This window comes from Cyprinus carpio, chromosome A21, assembly GCF_018340385.1.
Source record: "Cyprinus carpio isolate SPL01 chromosome A21, ASM1834038v1, whole genome shotgun sequence".
NCBI classification, from domain to species: Eukaryota; Metazoa; Chordata; class Actinopteri; order Cypriniformes; family Cyprinidae; genus Cyprinus; species Cyprinus carpio.
This window is the reverse complement of record NC_056592.1, coordinates 19,559,416-19,578,498: the sequence shown is the minus strand read 5'-3', so window position 1 is coordinate 19,578,498 and position 19,083 is coordinate 19,559,416. Positions and strand designations below refer to the sequence as shown.

General features: G+C 35.1%; 1 protein-coding gene across 2 annotated transcripts in view; it reads right to left on the bottom strand.

Moving 5' to 3' along the window:
- LOC109073411 (chromosome-associated kinesin KIF4-like) overlaps nt 1–19,083 on the bottom strand; it is a 164,828-nt gene that overhangs the window by 22,865 nt on the left and 122,880 nt on the right. For both annotated transcript variants that reach the window (XM_042711200.1, XM_042711199.1), the window contains exons 18-24: nt 18,554–18,664; nt 18,333–18,416; nt 13,156–13,269; nt 8,497–8,652; nt 7,450–7,547; nt 6,915–7,044; nt 2,709–2,879 (exon numbers count right to left, since the gene is read on the bottom strand). In XM_042711200.1, coding sequence (XP_042567134.1) covers nt 2,709–2,879; nt 6,915–7,044; nt 7,450–7,547; nt 8,497–8,652; nt 13,156–13,269; nt 18,333–18,416; nt 18,554–18,664 — 864 coding nt within the window. The remainder of the gene's footprint in view (nt 1–2,708; nt 2,880–6,914; nt 7,045–7,449; nt 7,548–8,496; nt 8,653–13,155; nt 13,270–18,332; nt 18,417–18,553; nt 18,665–19,083) is intronic.

The window sequence follows — 19,083 nt, the reverse complement described above, 5'->3', positions numbered from 1 at the left end:
TAACATACACTATAGATGATCAAATAAAAATAAATAAATAAAATAAAGAATCTACAGGGTATCTGCAGTATTTTTAAAATAAAATGTAAGGCTTTTTAATACCTGCACAAATAAAATTAATACTGTTTGAGCAGGGTAGGGTGATGTCTATGGTAACATGACTGGTACTATAAAATGACTTACAGTTAAAAAAAAAGGTTCTTTACAAATAACTAAAGTTTTCTATAGTGATAAACCTCACATTTCAGCCATTAAAGTTAAAACTATTTTTAAGAAAATGGATGTCAAAAGTAGCTATAAGTTTTTATCTTAAGTTAAAACACATTCACACACAAAAGTATAAACTATTATCTTAATTTAATGCGCACACACACCTTACTTTGTAAATCATTTGGATTTTTGAAGGCACATTAGCAATTTGAATTTGAAGTGACAATGATTAATGTCGATTATGTTTTTGTGTGAGGGAAATGTGAGTGGAGCGGTGTGATTTTGACTAGAGCGAGGAGCAGATTTTTTAAAAGTCAGAGCGTCGTTGTTTTCACTTGCTCCAAGAGTGCTCCACCATGCCAACGGCCTATGATATAACTGCATATTTAGCAAGAATTCACATGTTAAACATATTTAGCTATAGCTTGATACAGATGGATCACTCAAATCAGAAGGTTATATTGACGGCAATAGCCGAGCGGGAAGTTACAGGCTAGTTCGCAAGTTTGTCTGTTCATTTTACTGAATATTTTCAGGTTAAAGGATGATTTAAACAGATACAGCACATTCAAACGCAATCGCTTTTGCAATAATGCATTCAAACAAATATAATCTTACAGTGCTACTTCATCCATAATCCATATCTTATTTTGAATGAGCAGAAATCTGTTAGAAATGCATTGATCTGTAGATAAAATAACTGACGGAAATGTACTGTTATTTTCATCTCAAACAAAATTTGCACAGCAGAAAGCAGGAATTATACCTTTTAATGCTGGCAACCATGTTATTAGTTTGGCATGTGGTAGGAAAAAAAGTTTGCACACAATAGTCTAAGCGACTTTGAAACTCTCCTATTATTTTATTTATTTTATTTTTTATTTTAACATAGGCTACGTTATGAACATAACATTTCAAACATACTGAAATACTTTAGCCACGGAGCGAAGGCGGAGCGGTGTTTCTGGTATCAGTGAGCGTGGAGGGGAAATTGTTGCGGCTCCACTCTGCTCACATACTCTGCTCCCAGCAAGTTTTTATTTCCCGCTCTGCTCCATCAGAGGGCGCACGTTAATAAAGATCACACTACAGCCACAGACTCAAGCGGAGCTGCTTATCTTATGTAAAAAAAAAAATAAATAAATAATAATAATAATAATAATAATAATAATTATTAACTATTCAGTAAGAAAACTAATTATTATGAAACCAATGCAACTGCATTTTCAAGCACTTTCAAGCACTTTATCCAAAATCAAAGCATTTTTCAAACCTCGAAAACATTGCATTAAAATTCAAGCATTTTCAAGGATTTCAAGCACCCGTACGAACCCTGTTCTCACTGGATCTCGCAGCGATGTACAGTAACAGTGTCACGAGATCAGCACTGGTTCCCGAGTAAACATGTTCTGAGCTTGGACCAGTTTGTCAATTATCGGTCCAAGCTGATAAATAGTCTGCGCAGTGCAGCTCAAACGAGTACCACGGTTTTGTTACGCTTTTGTTTCATTTGCCATTTGATGTTTCTCATATGCAACAGAAATGGAAGCGCTTATGAGGTGGGCAATGTGGTGGTCACACCAGTACGACCACTCACAAAATTCACTCGCACCGGAAGAAAAAAAATTGGTCACACTCTGGAGCCCTGTACTGCCATTAATAAATTCTTCTCCCCACAAGAACGCTGGTCAAGCTTATTTGATGTATTAGAGAAATCTAGTACACTGGCAAGCTACCGAAATGACTGCTCAGCCAAATACAGCAAAATCTCAAATATCAGGAACACTGTATATAAATGCATAAGGAAAAGTGCGCATTTTAGGTAATGTAACTGCTCACCATTTTAATCCTCTTTCTTGCAGTTAGTGTAAATGATTGTGCAGTGTAAAAAAATATTACATAAAAATTCCATTAAATCATTTAATTAAACTCTTAAAGAGAAAACCTACTTGCAAAATAAGTGAAGTTTATCATTTAAATGAAACACACACAAAAAAAGTAATTTAAAGGGAACTCTGCCTTATGCTTTACTATGAAGATAGCATTTTAACATATGTAACCCTGGACCACAAAACCAGTCTTAAGTCGTTTGGATATATTTGTAGCAATAGCCAAAAATACATTGTATGGGTCAAAATTATTGATTTTTCTTTTATGTCAAAAATCATTAGGATGTTAAGTAAAGATCATGTTCTATGAAGATATTTTGTAAATTTCCTACTGTAAATATGTTAAAACGTAATATTTGATTCGTAATATGCATTGCTAAGAACTTTATTTGGACAACTTTAAAGGTGATTTTCTCAATATTTAGATTTTTTTGCACACTCAGATTCCAGATTTTCAAATAGTTTTATCTCAGCCAAATATTGTGCTATCCTAATAAATCATACATGAATGGAAAGCTTATTTATTATGATGATTTTGAAAAATTGACCCTTATGACTGGTTTTGTGGTCCAGGGTCACATATATGAAGAGCTTTTTATGAAAGCAGACCTTCTCCTGGTGTCTCTGCTCCATTTCTACCAGTTGACTCTGATGTTCCATATCCATGGAGGACATGAGCTTGCGCTCATCACACAAGATCTTCTGCATATCCAGCAGATTGGCCTTTTCCTGCTTCAGCTCACTCTCCAGCTTGGCACTGGCCACCTTGGAGGCTACAACCTGAAACAGGTGCACAAAAATTGGTCAAACTTATTACATAACAGTAAAATGAAATAGCTTCATAAATTAACCCAATAATGTGTTGTGTGAACGGTACCAAAGTCTACCTCAGACAGAGTATGGCTGACGGACTTGATAACAATTGAAGAAAAAAAACCCCACTCTGAATAATCTGCATTTTCAATCAATTGACATCTATGTCATACACCAGTGTGTCTCTCCTTAATTACCTAGCAGCCTGCCAGTGTTTGATAACTGAAAATATTTTTACACTTCTCATAACATAAGAGAACTAACTGTGTTTTGCACCATTGCTTTGGAAAAGCATTTGTCAGTCGAACTAAAATAGAAACAGCGATATCGCATAGTGTGCTCAAAAGGACAGTTCACTCAAAAATGAAAATTCTGTAATTAATTACCCTCATGTCGTTCCAAACCCGTAAGACCTTCGTTCATCTTCGAAAAACAAATTAAGATATTTTTGGTGAAATCCGAGAGCTTTCTGAGCCTGCATAGACAGCAATGCAACTGAAACATTCCCAACCACCACAAAAAAAGTAAAAAAAACATTAAAAAAATCAATCCACTAAAGAAACAACAACCACGCATTCGTTGCCGCCGCTGGTGTAGAAGTCAGCATTCTGATGCAGAACATGCATGCGCTGCACATTGTTTACAAGCAGAGGAATGCACATATATGCATCATTGTACTCTTGTGAATGGCAGCTTAATCTCGAATGGCATATTCTCATAGCTTCATAAAATTATAGTTGAATCAAAATTATCTTAACGTGTGTTCCGAAGGTGAACGAAGCTCCAATAAGCCATGGTTCACAGTAGTGTTTCTCAACAAGGGCGATACCGCCCCCCAGAGGGCGTTCAGAGAGCATGGGGTGGGGGGGTGGGGGGTATTGGGTCCCATCTTTCACGTCTCCCTTCATTATATCTAATGCGACCACACCCACACGCTGAACGCGCTATTGATATTACAATAGTCCACGTGAAGCACGCAGAGTGTAAACGCCCACATGACAGCAAAGCAGCGAGACTGTTCTTCAAGTTTTTTTAATTTCACTGTTCGCTTCGCACAGAGAAATAAGACAATTCACCCCAAATAGATGCGCTGAGAGGAATAAGCTTTGGATTACCTCAGAAAAAAGAACGAAGCAGCTTGATCCAACAGAGATCATAAACATACTTTTTTTTTAATTAATCTACTTGTATTAGTTTTCACATAACTTGTACACATTTTACTAGTTAGACTTTTTCCAAACTATAATTCCTGACTAAATGTATAATCAAGTGAAACATGAAGTTTCATTCACATCATTTAAATGTTTCATGATGCCAGGATGTTTTTTTTTTTTTTTTTTTAGTTCTATAACATAGACAGCATTATGATATAAAAGTAATATGAGTTAATGTTGCTAGCTCAATGTCAGTAAGAATGATTAGACAAAACCTTACTGCGATAGGCTATTCTCTGTTCATGAATATAGCCATATGTGTTTATAAATATATATTTTATAGGCCTACATACAAAGTTGCATTTGCTAAAGCAGTAATATTGTGAAATATTTTTAGTATTTAAAATAACTGCTTTGTATTTGAATATATTTTAAAATTTAATTTATTCCTGTGATCAAAGCTAAATTTACTCAAGTCTTACTCCAAGTGTAACAATATACACTATCCCATTCAGAAGCTTGGAGTCAGTTTATATAGAAATTAAAACTTTTATTTAGCACACACGTGATGATAAATAAAATAATCATGTTACAAACGATGCTGTTCTTTCAATTCATCTAAAAATATATATATATATATATTCTCTGCTCTTTTCAACATTAATAACAATAATAAATATACATTTTTAAGTAGCAAATCAGAATATTAGAATGATTTCTGAAGGATTGTGTGACTGGAGTAATGCTGCTAAATATTCAGATTTGAAAGTCAGCTTTGATTGTTCCTAATAAACTGTTTATCTGCACTCGCAAGTGAATATTAAATTATGTTGTGGGATAATTAAATATATTCTAAATAAACTACAAACATAAAATTATATACATTTATTTTGTCCTTACATTCTTTCTTGTAACTCTTCCCTCTCAGTCACACAGCTGACTGAATGGCTCATTATGTAGCTCATTATGCAGGCCTTTGTCTCAGGTGTAAATCACAATGATATTCATGGTAGCTGACACCTACTCGCATATGACTTTTACCAACAAAAAGTGTCTTAGAAAATTTAAATCAATTTATTGTTTTCTGTGAGTGAGTAAACAAGATGATTTTCACATCATTTAGAAAAAAAAATTATAGGCTACAAGCTCCAGTTCTCAAAAGTCCCGGGAACCAATGTTCTGTATGTGTTTTATTGCCTTATTCAAGTGATTTAACATTTTTAGTTTTTCACTAACCACGCATAACATTTTTTTTTCTCAAAAACACAATCATGTACATACATGCTGCTTACGTATAATCATAGCCCAGTTTGTGCTGATTACAGTGAGATTAGACTTTAGCCATTAGATGTTTATAAGAAACTGAAAAAAGCACAAATGTCAGGGCATGACAAAACTTCTCCAGGCCCCAAAAATACCCTTAGACCTCAGAGGGTTAAGACTTTCTTTTACCATTTAAGACTTTTTTTAAAGACTTAAAATCAAATAAAAATAAATACTTAAAAACTAAATACAAAATAAAACATCTCATCCCAATCCCACACAACCACAAATTAATAATATAATTTAGGGTCTTAATGAAAATTCTGTAACATAGTTTGGTTTAAATTTCTTAATGGTAGTATAAAACAACAAAAAATTTTCCCTGTCAAAAAAAGCTCTTTTTAGAGCAAGCTGTTTTCTTGCATGCTGCTTTAAATGCAAATGAGCTCTGCTCGCCCTGCCCCTTTCTTCCGAGCTGCTCTCTGAGAGACTGTAATCTGTAGCCGCATTCATCGTGAAACTTGATAACTAGCACGTTATTAGGAAAGGCAATTTGTAAAGATTAATTGAAAAAACCTTACACTCACATCTTCTGGACGTGAAGCTGGATCACGAATTATTTGCACGAAGATAGACGCATTTAGGTAGATCGGGGGGTGCATTCCCTTCAAAAACAAATGTAATCCACTGCGTCTTCAGTGACTCAGAGGTCGGCATTAAATGATGACTGCTATGTTTATTATTATCTTCAATGGGCGACAGGTCCTTTTCTGTAACTGTACCCAAAGTTTGGAATTCACTTCCCCTGGCACTCAGAACAGTCACCTCATTCAGTGAATTCAAATCAAAACGTAAAACTTATTTGTTTAATCAACACTATCACTAATTTACATTGTGTATTTGTCCGTTTTGTTTTCTATTTCTATGTCTATACTACATAATCTGTGTTATATGCAACTGTATTATTTGTAACTGAATTGGGCAAATGTCCAATGAAATTGTTTCTTTGTAATCAATTTGTTGCTTTGGTGTACCTTGTTTAGTGTCCTTGAGCTTGGGAAAGGAGCTATATAAATTAAACATTATTATTACATCCAACAACAAAACACCTCAATCGCTTAGGAGACATTCTTGTCTACATCTGCTCTGGCTTCGAAACGATGGTTGACAGACTTGTGTCTTACCTGACTCGATTTGACAAAGTGGAAATGATTAAACAAGATAAAAAACACTAAAAAAAAAAAAAAAAAAAACTGGGTGGATTACGGACCTGCAGAAACCCTGATCAGTGTCCAAGCACCAATGGCCCATGTGGATGATACAATTTAAATGTGAGACAAATTAATGCAAATGCAATGGAACTGAACTGTCTGATGATGTTGTTTTTACAAAAAAGCCCATCTTTAATCTTCACTGATAGGTTGATGAAACTGGTCACAGCAACACACTGGTGTTGAAAGTCCATGTACAAGACAATGCAAAGAATTGATCACGTTGTAATCTATTTAAGTTTTATGATGTTAAAATAGTTACGATGGTATTTTGGTGGTGACTATGGTAAATTTTCTGTGTGCTTTGCCTTTACCTCAGCCATGAGAATCTTCAATGCACTCTTGGCCTCTATAATGGTTGTGATAGAATCCCAGCGCTGCTTTATCCGTCCCTCATTATCTGCATCCAGGACCTTCTGTTGCAGGTCAGCTATTTGAGCACTCCTGAAAGAGTTTAGAGAAATGTGTTTGTTTTTATTTTACAGTTGAAAAAAAAAAAAAAACTGAAGCATTTTGAGATAAGATACATATATAAGCATACATATACATATATATATATATATATATATATATATATATATATATATATATATATATATATATATATATATATATAACAGAAGTAGTAGTATATAAACAGAAGTAGACTCATAGAAGTAGTAGTAACTTTTGACATGCCAGGAAATCCCTAATATGGACAAAGGCTTCCAGCTATCGCTGTAGCTAAACTGAATAACAAGCATAAACCATAACTAATGAAACGTGAAGACAATAAATGATTGCAACAATATATGGTTTATTCACTATATATTAATTCATTCACTATGGTTCAGTTGTAGTATGACTCACCTGAGCCCCATCTCTGTCTCTAGACTCTCCACTTGCTTGCTGATAGAGGCCTCTAGCTTACCCTGGCCTTCCAACTCTGAAATTGTCAGTGTACGACGCTGAGAAAGAAAACACCAAAAATACAATTAAAATGCATTAAACTGCCATTGGTTAGTGACCAATAATTTCAATCTGGGTCAACAAAAGGGTCAGTATAATTAGAAGGAAGAAATGGCTGTCAAAGAGAATAATAGACTGTTTGAGTATTAACCAATTTATTTACTCAACATTATGCAGTTTCAAACCCATAAGACATAAGTATAGTAACCCATAAGTATTCATCTGTTTTAATATTATCTCATAATTTTTTTCATACATCCATTGAAAGTCTAAGCAATTAACATTTTCAAACATTGAGAAATGCATTAAAATGATGTGCTCCTTATAAATTATAAAGTAGTTTAATTTAAGCAGGACTCTGTGTCCTTAAATGGTTGCATTTATCAGCTCACCCAAACAGACACAGCAGCATAATCTTGGAGCAGGTGTGCTTACATGCAAACCATTTTAGACCATCACGCTACACCATAAACAGCAATGAAAAGCGCTCAATAAAATCCACATATGTATCAGTGATTTATACTAATTTAAATCCAAATGCAAAAAGGAAAAAAAAACAGTGTTGTGAACATTCTAATTAGAAAGCTTTTCAAACCAATAATCACCACTATGGATTTACTGTAGTACTACTAACACTAACTGTAACTTTTATTAATGATCTCCATCTCAACTCAAACTCAGTACTGTCAAAAGTGTATTTCCAAGAGACAATATTATCATATATTATTGTCATTTTATTAGTATCCCCTCCTCAAATATGTGTGCTTGACAGACAAGACTGGATCAAACTGGATTAAACCGCTCAATTAAAGTGAAGTACTTCATTTTTGTTCTGAAGATCTTGTGGGTTTTGTCACATGAGTCTGCCTTACAAGCACTGTGATCATTCACGCAAATGCAGTAAGCAGTGTGCTAGTATTCCATATTGAACATGTGTGTCAATCTTACCCGAACTTTGGCTACAGGTCTCTCTCCTGCATCCATCTGCTCCCGAAGCTGAGAAATCTCCTCTGCTAGCATCTTCCTGTCCTCCAGCAGGTCCTGTAGATGCCGGCGGGCCTCTTCTGTGCTCACAAGCACTTCTACTTCATTCAGCAACCAAATCTTAACCAATCAAAATGATAGCAATAGCAACATTTATTCTAAAATGCAAATTCATGTACATTCATATTTTTGTCTTGTTTTCTCAAGTTCACAACATGAACTTGCTTTCAACTTAGAAAGTTCTTTAAAAATGGTGCCATGATTTTTTCCCCCAGGTAAACCTACTAGAAATGTTTTGTTGAGCAAGACCAAAAATTTGAGGATATAATTAAAGTACCATGAAATCTAAATCACATCACAACTACTGCAATTACCTAAGTTCAAGTCAAGATCAGCAATTACCAGCAATTCTCAAGTATAAACAAGAACCCTGAATAAAAGCTTGCAGCAGGGATTTACTATTTGAGTTAGGGCTGGACGATTAATCGAAAAGTAATCGAAACCGAAATTCAGAACCTCTAACCAACGTAATTTTCCCATGTCGGTTATTTCGTTTTTTTTAATCCTGTTAATACTTCCCCCTTAAAAGCACACTACCGTGTGTAGCCACATGACTCTGCCCGGTTCAGTCAGTGGCATAAAAGCAAAACACGGAGGTGAACGTCGGTTCAGCACATAGTGATGGCTCGCGAGCAGTGTTGGGGGTAATGCATTACAAGTAACGCGAGTTACGTAATCAGATTACAAGTAACTAGTAAAGTAACGCATTACTTTTTAATTTACAAGAAAATATCAATATCAATATACAAGAGTTACTTTTTCAAAAAAGTAACGCCAGTTACTTTGTATTCCCATTTTTTGACTGACAAGCCTCCTGTTCCCATATTGGGAGAAATCGGAAGTACAGAGGCGCTGTGTGCCCTGTGTGAACATGATGTTACTGTAGTTCTAGACTAAATGTGAATGTGCATTAATTCATCCCACTCACAAAAAAAACAAAAAACAAAACAGATTTAGTATTCATCAAAATTAATCAAACCAGTGAAATGCAAACTCAGAATATGACGCAAACCTGCAATAACTAAATATATTAAATAACACAAATGTATCTATTCCCATTTTATTAACAGTGTCTTTGCTGCTGACCTTTAATGATCCAGTTCAACCATACTAATAATCAAAAATGACTTTAGATAAACTAACAATTGTGCTTCATTGTTTTTTTTTTTTTATTGCTGAAGAGTGTTGAACCTTCTCCTGTGTTCTACTGTACAGACGTGAATTTACTTTTCCTTCAGCCTGAGGTTTATTCATTACACTTTTTGGTGTGAAAGGGCTTTTACATTTGCTATAAATAGAACTTCTTATATTAAAAACAATCAAGCCCTGCTCATATATTTTTTGTGAAAGTTTTTAGGGCGCAAAAGTAACGTAAACACATTACTTTCCATAAAAAGTAACTAAGTAACGTATTTAGTTACCTTTTTAGGGAGTAACCCAATATTGTAAGGCATTTCTTTTAAAAGTAACTTTCCCCAACACTGCTTGCGAGCGGTGAGCCTTGTCTCTTCACTAAACTTTGTCAGTTGTATTTGTTTTATGGTTTGGACATTCAAGCGATTAGACGATCGGATGTGTATTATTATATCGAGCTACTATGTTCGTGCAGCTGCATTGTGGCACTAACACTCATATAAACAGTAGCTGTGAAGATCGCGCGCACAGAGGAACGCAGAAACTAGTTGTCAGCACTGTCCTGTGATTTATCACTAAAGTAGCTTAGAATCTCAAAATGTATTATAGCATATTTTTCTACTTTTGAAGGAACTAGGCTATTTCAGGGCTCTAGAGTGCGACCTAATGTCTCAGTGGCGACTAAAAAAAAAAATCAGTGGTCGCATCGGTGCAACCAGCCGTTCAAGGAAAAAAGAAAACATTTTCACGTCATAGTTCAGATGCGGGCCGGCATCCCGCCTGTTTGTCGCGCTGGTGGAAATAACACGAGACCATGCTTCCGCGACTGTCAAGAGCGGCTGGACGGTGTTTAGTGTCCCGCAGCAACGGTATGGTGTGTGCTGTTCTGCATTCAAATACACGCAATAGGCTCAAGCTTGCTGCAAAGCACCGGCAAAAGTAATTACCATAAATGTGACAGAGGGAAATAGTAAGTATACAAATAAACTACTTACTAATAAACCAGTGTCTCAAGAATCAATTTCCCAATCAAGACTCTGATCCGGACTCGCCATCTCCTCAGACGAGCATTAGAGAGAAGTGCATCTTTACAGATTATGATTATAATGAAAGTGTTTTTGTTTTTTCGATTTGTTTAAGCTTTCTATAGATATAGTAATCATGTCTATAGATATATTTATCATTTAAGCAGTGTCGTTTTTTTTTTTTGTACTCCTGTTAAAGACAACACGACAGAAAGCACAACGTTTTGTTAATATTGTGAGTGCACACAAATAAAAGACCCTTTGCAGTTATGATTGATGTATTACTCTTACCTTTATGAGCAAAAATGACGGCGTATCCACTGAAAAAAATGCAAGTGATCACGCTGGCGTCTCCATGTCATGAAGCGTCTCCGCACAAACTATTGGATATACCGCACATTTATCTGGGTCTAACGTTTAAACATTGTTATATGCTTGAACTGTTTTATATCTATAGATTTTATTTTAGGCAGGTCGTGATGATTTGAGATGGCTTAATTGATCAAAAATAGGCTCACTGTCTAACGCTGGCCGCTTGGTCGTTACTTAAAAAAAAAAAAACTAAACCTTATATTTAACAAACAAAAATTTCTTCCTAACGTTTTTCTAAATTAAATTAATAAAAAAAAAAAAAAAAAAAAAAAAAAAAAAAAACAAAAAAAAATAAATATATATATATATATATATATATATATATATATATATATATTATATAGATATATATATATATATATAACTGATATATAATCACTTTGCAATTATATACAAAACTGAACTATTTTAATAGCTGAGACAGTAGTATAAGCTGTTTAGGGACTGTTTAGCTGTTCAAATCAGACACTAGAGCAACCCTTCATTCAGACACAGTGGAAGATCTGATAAGAATCAGTGTAGAGGGGCCAAGTCTGGAAGATTTTGCTGCTAGAGAGAGTGTGGCCAGCTGGTTTAGCCAAGGCCAAAGATCAAGAAGGCCAAACTACAGTATATCCCACCTTTAATAGTCAATCATATTTACAGTACAAACCTTGCCAGTGAACTGTGAGGGCAAAAAAACAAAACAGAAACAAAATAATCGTTCATTAATCGTAATCTAGGTCAAATGTTCAATTAATCGAGGTTCTGATTTTAGGCCATAATCGTCCAGCCCTAATTTGAGTCAAAATCTCCTATGAGGTAATTAAATGTAACAACTTGTGTAAAAATGTATAATGTTTTATTGAAAAAAATTAAACATTTTATCAAACTTCACTAATTGCCTTAATCATTAAACAACTGAAGATCAAACTACATTTTATGAAAAACACCTTTGAAGTACAGTAATATATATTACATAAGCATATGAAAGTCAAATTGGACTACAGTGACATATCAACATCACTCATTTAACATTTAACAAAATTACATCAGCAATGTCTGACAGACGGCATGTTAAAGTCACTTAAGACGTTATTTTCTCCTTGATGATGTAGTCAAAACATCTGTTACTGTGGGTTTTCCAAGAAATGCGTGTACTCCCTAGACCTCTGCTTCTCATAAATACTACTGTTTAATGTGCACATTACTTTTTTAACAGACATCAATGTGAAATTCTATACTATGAACTGTTGGCTCTGACACAAATTTCACATGTTCCTCATTTGTAAGTTGCTTTGGATATAAGCATCTGCTAAGTGAATGAAATGTAAACCAACGTAAATCAGACAACAAATCTAAATGTTTTAAATGTTACAATTAAAGAAAGGATATCCATTTTGAGGTTTGCTGTAAGATTACATGTAACAGTGTTAACAATGTTAATGAAAAAAATACATCTAATTAAAAGTAAAAAATGCAATATCGACCAATAACCAATATGGTATCGATGTACTCTGCATCCTTAGCTGGTAAACCAGTTAAAGGACCAAGAAACAGTCCTCCATAATATGTGCTGCACACATTTAAAATTGTTTGGGTTGCATTGTTCTGGAACAGTGTTGTAAATACAACTTAACCACTGATTTCTAGTTGTGTCCTCTTTTGTAAGGCCAAACAAAGTAGTTTTGCTTTTACAACAAAACAGCGTCTCCACAACATGGCACCGGCGGCAAGAGCGAGAATCAAAGTTACGCATTCTTTCCGTGAACAATTGGGTGGCATTATGCAAATCTTCCCACATAGTGACGTAGACATGTGGGGGCGTGCTTAAATTAAGTGTTTTAGGAGGCCGTGGATGACTTTTATAAAGAATCTCTTTGGGTTTGAGACTTTAGTCTTTGCAACTTTAGGGATCTTATCTATTCACGAACAGCTTGTAACACTCCAAAGAGAAAGGAAAACTTGAAATCACATCATATGACCCCTTTAATAAATAAACAAATCAGAAAATAAATGACAAATAAGCAGGACAAAAACCAAAGTGAGGTACCTTGATTCTGCTGCTGACACCCTCTGCTCCACGGTTCTGAACTTCTTTTCGTTTCTCTGCAACTTCACTCCTCTTCTGTAGAGCATCTTTAAGACGCTTGTTAGCAGCAGCAGCCTGTTGATGCACATTTAAGATTACTCCACACTTTATAAGGGAACACTGCAAGGATGCAACAAGAATACCCCAAAAGCACCCTCAAACGAGAGCAAGCGCACCCTCACTTGAAACTGTATTTATATCATAATAGCAAAACAGATTTGGTAAAAATTGCAGTATATATATATATATATATATATATATATATATATATATGTTTGCGCTCTGGACAGCATCAAAGGTTGCTATCTACAACGGATTTTCGCACTATTGTACAACATAGCAAATCAGACATATTTGTTGATTTCTTGAACACAATGGCCAATCAGAAGCGTTTAAGTTAGAATCTGAGAGACCTGCACACTCTCAAATATTATTATTATATCAAAAATGTAGACACAATGTAAAAAAAAAAAAAAAAAAAAAAAAAAAAATTATTGTGCAGTGAAGAGAGCTTCATTTATTATAATGGAACTTTGTGAGATTGAGATGACCTAAGATTAACGTATATAAAGGGAGTGTGCAATTTCTGGACTATAAATGATCTAATCAGAAATTGTAGAAAGCTTTTGTTTTTCATGCTGCTAAACGGACCAATAGCCACATACAAGCAGCAAAGTTGCTGGAAGGACGTCCGCATATAAATACAGGATTAACTCGTGAAAATTGCAATGGTTTGCATAGTGATAACCATAGCAATAGTCGGGACAACATTTGTGTCAAAACAGATGTGCATGAAGGCTAGAGCACCCTCACTAATTACAGAAGCACCCTAAGTGACTTGATTCTGGCACTGGGCCGTTGTTGACAGGGTGGTAGTTATCCTAAAACATTATAAGTATAACCATCTTAAATTTAGTGTGATGGCTGAGCCAGTTTTTCAGTTAGTTTAAACATTTTACCATCACTGGTATTATTGATTTTTAAAAGCCACTGAGTGTAAGCAAAAACATGTAAAGAAAATGGACCAATCATGCCAAATCTGCCAGTGAGGATTTGTAACAGTTGCTTGTTAAGCTGGGAGACTAGTCAAATTGCCCCCACTAGTGGATGAATAAAGTCTGTGTAGTAACAGTTACACCAGTAGGTGATGGAAAGGGATAGGAGTGCTCCGACTGATCGGCTACCGATCACAATCGGCCGATAATCACTTTGGGATGATTGATCTGATGTCTCTAAAAAGGCCAATCTCATAAAACCGATCTCAAGCTAATCTCATGTGCCTACCGTGTGAGGTTTGGCATGACATGCAGCGGCACAGTCTCAGTCTCTGTCCAGTGGGGGTGAAATAATTAGAAGGCTTTAGGTGAGGTACAACTCATATTTCTTCATTAAATAATGGATAAAGTAATTTAAAAAGAGTTTCTGAGACATAATTTCATAAACAGCGTGAATGAATCACTGCACGCTCTCTTTCTCTCTTGAAATGCAAATAGCTTTAAATCACATCACGTCTACACTATAAGTGAGCTACATGCTGCACAGCTGACACAGGAATTGTCACTTGCACTATCGAGGCAGTGTGGCATCGTCACTAAAGTTTATAAATTGCAATTTTTCTTTTTAATTCTTGCCAGTGTTTAAACCATTCAAAGCTCACGCGCTATCCTGGAGACTGTGCGCTCATGCACACTTGCAGCTCACACACATAATTTCAGGTTCACATTACTCCGTTTGCAGTGCGTATGTAGTGAGTATTTTTAACAGATTAAATGGTTATGGTCTGGCAGTGTTTAGGAGCGGTGCGTCTGCAGCAGAGATAGTTTACGCACTGTGTTTATTTTTTGCTGCACTACACGCGCTGAATTAAAGAAACAGCGCATTGTTTGTGGTAAATATGAACATGCATTGACACAAAAATGTAGTAATTACAACAAATGCATATAATTAAAGTCTACTGTGTTTTTTGGCTAGGTTTAAAGGAAAAGACCACTTTTAGATAAACAAGGCAATAATTTTAAAGTTCTTAAAGTTCTTAATTAAAGTCCTTTGTGAACCGCAGGATTGTTAATAATAAAGATTGAAATGCAAAAGTAAAGGCAGTAGAGCTGACTGTGTCTGTCAGTGGTAAGTTTTAATTTAGAATGTTTGTGATAACGTAAGAAAAGTAGTTTAAATGTTTTGCTTTAGCAACTTAATATATAAATCTAAAAGTAAATGCAAAAGTAAAAAGAATCACAATGTTGAAAAAGCATTTTAAGTTACAATGTTTGGATTTAAAATCAAAATAATGGTTAAATGTTGTGTTTGTGGTAAACAGCCATGGATCAGGAGTAGACTCCTGTGTGAAAGCATAGTCTGTGCTGCTTCTGTACCACACATGGACTACATATGCACGGCAAACAGAGTATGTGTGAACCTCACATACAGCTCACAAAATCAGGCTTGCACTGTGTAAGCTATTGTGCAACAATTACATGATTGTTAAAACAAAAATACAGTGCATGATCAAACATTTAGGTGAGATAAATATACATTTTTAAAAAAAATGTCCCCCTCCACCCCTCAAATGAAAAAAAAAAAAAAAAAAAAAAAACTCCTCACAAGAGTCACCTAAGAGAAGAAATGAATTTTCAGAAATGAAATTCAGGCCCTGAATAAATGTCTAAAAATCTTGATTTGAGCATCACTATAAATAATTCTACATGGTAAAAAGAAAGCTTTAAAAAGATCGGTATCGGTGATAGGATCGGGAGATACTGCTTTCTGTGATCGGTGATCGGCCTCAAAAATCCTGATCGGAGCACCCCTAGCAAGGGACTGTCTTTATCAGCAAGTCATTATTAAGCCCTATTCGGACGGGACTAGTTTTACAGGGGGTCGTTAGAGAAATCTGTGTTTCACAGACGTTCTTGGTGATATTAATCCCGTCTGAATCTGCCACGTCTGTGTTTTTCTCACACAACCTCTGTGATAATTCCAGAGCAAATTACCTACTGTTTTTCAGCAAACTCAGTGATCCTCTGAGAAAACTAATCCCATCCGAATGCGAATGTCTGTGTTTGCCAGCGATCTTTTATTTCACAACGCGTTTCCTTGTGTGTTTTGGCCAACGTGAATTACCGTAGATGCTCTTACCGCGTGCATGTTTGATATATTTGCTTCCCGGCAAAGAAATAATAATGATAAAAAAATAAAAATAATAAAATCAAGAGCCAGATCACGTAAACTATTAATACTGGCTATTGTAATATCAGCATCAGGCAAGATTACTCACGTTCATTTATGCACTTAGTTACATAATGTTTTAATTACAGATTTATGAAAATTAAACATGGGTTTAGCCTACTACAAAAATAAATAAACAAATAAATAAATAAATAAATAAATAATAATAATAATAATAAATAAAAATAAAAATAAAAAAGTTAAACTAAAGAAATCACACATTAACATGGTTTTGCTATACTAGCAATTTCGTTTTTAGTATTTTTTTTAGTATTTTTTTTTTAGCACAACTTTATTCAGCCTTTTCTTCTCTGTTGTGAATGCGACTGCTGTGACTGTTGACATACGACGCTGCTGACGTGTTTTCTGGTGCGCCCAATAACAAAAAACACGACAACAGCTTTATGACACCACAGCATTGTTAATAAACCACACAAAACACACCCAAAAGAAAAAAAAACTTAATAAAAAAGTAATAATTTTTATTATTTTAGAAAAAAAAATTATTTTCGATCCTTCAATAAATTCTAACGGACCCTCTGATGTCACATTGGACTACTTTGATGATGTTTTTATTACCTTTCTGGACGTGGACAGTATACCGTACATACATTTTCAATGGAGGGACAGAAAGCTCTCGGACTAAATCTAAAATATCTTAAACTGTGTTCCGAAGATGAACGGAGGTCTTACGGGTTTGAAACGACATGAGGGTGAGTGATTAATGACATAATTTTCATTTTTGGCTGAACTAACCCTTTAACTGAATCACAACCTGTAAGTATGACAAATAATAGAGGTTTATATTTTCTATTGAGCATTAAAAATACAGAACTATTGAAATAGGCGTATCGTTTCTGACACTGCTGTACGCCGCAGAACAATCACAACAGACTAGGCCATCTGACCAATCAGAGCAGAGCAGGCTCACGGAAAGGAGCATTTTAGAGAGACTGAATCTTTGAACTGCTTCGAACAAATAGTTTGAGAATCACTGGAAAATGAGGTGATATTAAATGCATATTTTGAGAAAACTAAACCCTTTTTGACCTTGCATGCATGTAATCCTATTGTAGTAGACTCCCAAAACAATATTAGGGACCATAAATAATGGCATAATAGGGGCACTATTATGAAAATTTAATCTGAAATTTATCTATGTCAGGTTATGACACTTCATACAACAAAAACAACAGCTCATTCTATGCATCATCCATTTTTATGCCATTTCTACAACATTGTACATGCGCAGTTTCAATCTGATCAAGTGTTTACACGTCCTCTCGATCGGATTAGAAAAGGTCTATACCAACCCTTCTAATCCAATCAAAGTTTAATCCGGGTCGAGCTAAATTGGATTGATTTCTTTTCAGTGAGATTGAGCCATTACTAATGGATTATTGGGTTGCATGTAAACCTAGCTAGTAAAGACTATGTAATGTTATTTTACATTTGATTATACATTTTCTGTACCTAAACACCTACAAACCCGAAAAACTTAAAGCATTTGTATAATCTGAATCTTTGTTCTATTTATTCATTTGTACAACTGCTTGTAATTTGTTTATTTGTTCTTATTTTACTACTAACTGTTCACTTCTCTTTAATTATATTTTACTTTACATTTGTTTTACATTTTTTTTTTGCTAGTAGTTTTTGATGTGGTATCAAAATTGGAATCATGAACTGTAAATGTTGTTGTCATATAGGCTTATTTATTACAAAACATGGGTCAAAACACCAAAAACAATAACTTTCACTTTTTGTGGCTGAGCCAATAAAAATTTTGGCAGGACAAGTAAAAAGGCAAGTAGATCATTATCATCTAAGCAAGGCGAAATGATACATCTCTACAAAACTGCAATTGCAAATTACTTTAAAAATGTTTTAAAGCTTTTGGGAAAACAGCTCACCTCCTCTGTCTTGCGACGGAGTACACTGGCCTGTTTCTGGAAGTCTCTCTCCAGTTTAAGCATCTCATACTGTCGTTTACGATCCTGAAATATGCCCAAACACACTTAATTTCCTACAAAATCAGAGTAATATATAAATATGAAGAAAAAAAAGAAAGAAATGATCATAGACACCATCTGTAATTTTGACAAGAAAAAGTTTGATTAAGATTGAAACTCACTTTCTCTTTGAGCTGTAGAACTTCTTTATCTTTCTTTTGCTTCCACAAACGAAACTTCTCAGAGTCTTCTTTCATCTGTCTCATGAGCTGCACCCGCTGGGACTTCATAGCCTGCACAGATCAACCAATATATGGTGTATGAATACTAGGGCTGTATTACTCGAGTCCGGACTTGGACTCGAGACATTTTTCTATCATCTCGGACTTGTCTCGGACTCGTTGGTGTTTGCACTCGGACTTGTCTCGGACTTGGTCATTGGACTCGCCAAATGTTGGTCTCGACCGAGTCCAGCAAAAATTTCTCCTTCAAAACAAAAGCACATTTGCATGTCGCGACTGAAAACGTGTGGAAAATGCTAGGCGCGCCGCTTTCTCCTTTTTTCCAAAGCACTCTGTAGCCTGCGCTCTATGCTTGCGCTCCAGTGGCGTCTGCTGTTGCTAAGAAACCATTACCTGCACTAAAAATCCCTTGCAGTAGCTCTGCTAATAATTTCATTTTAAAAATGGCTATCCTAGTACAGCTATGATCA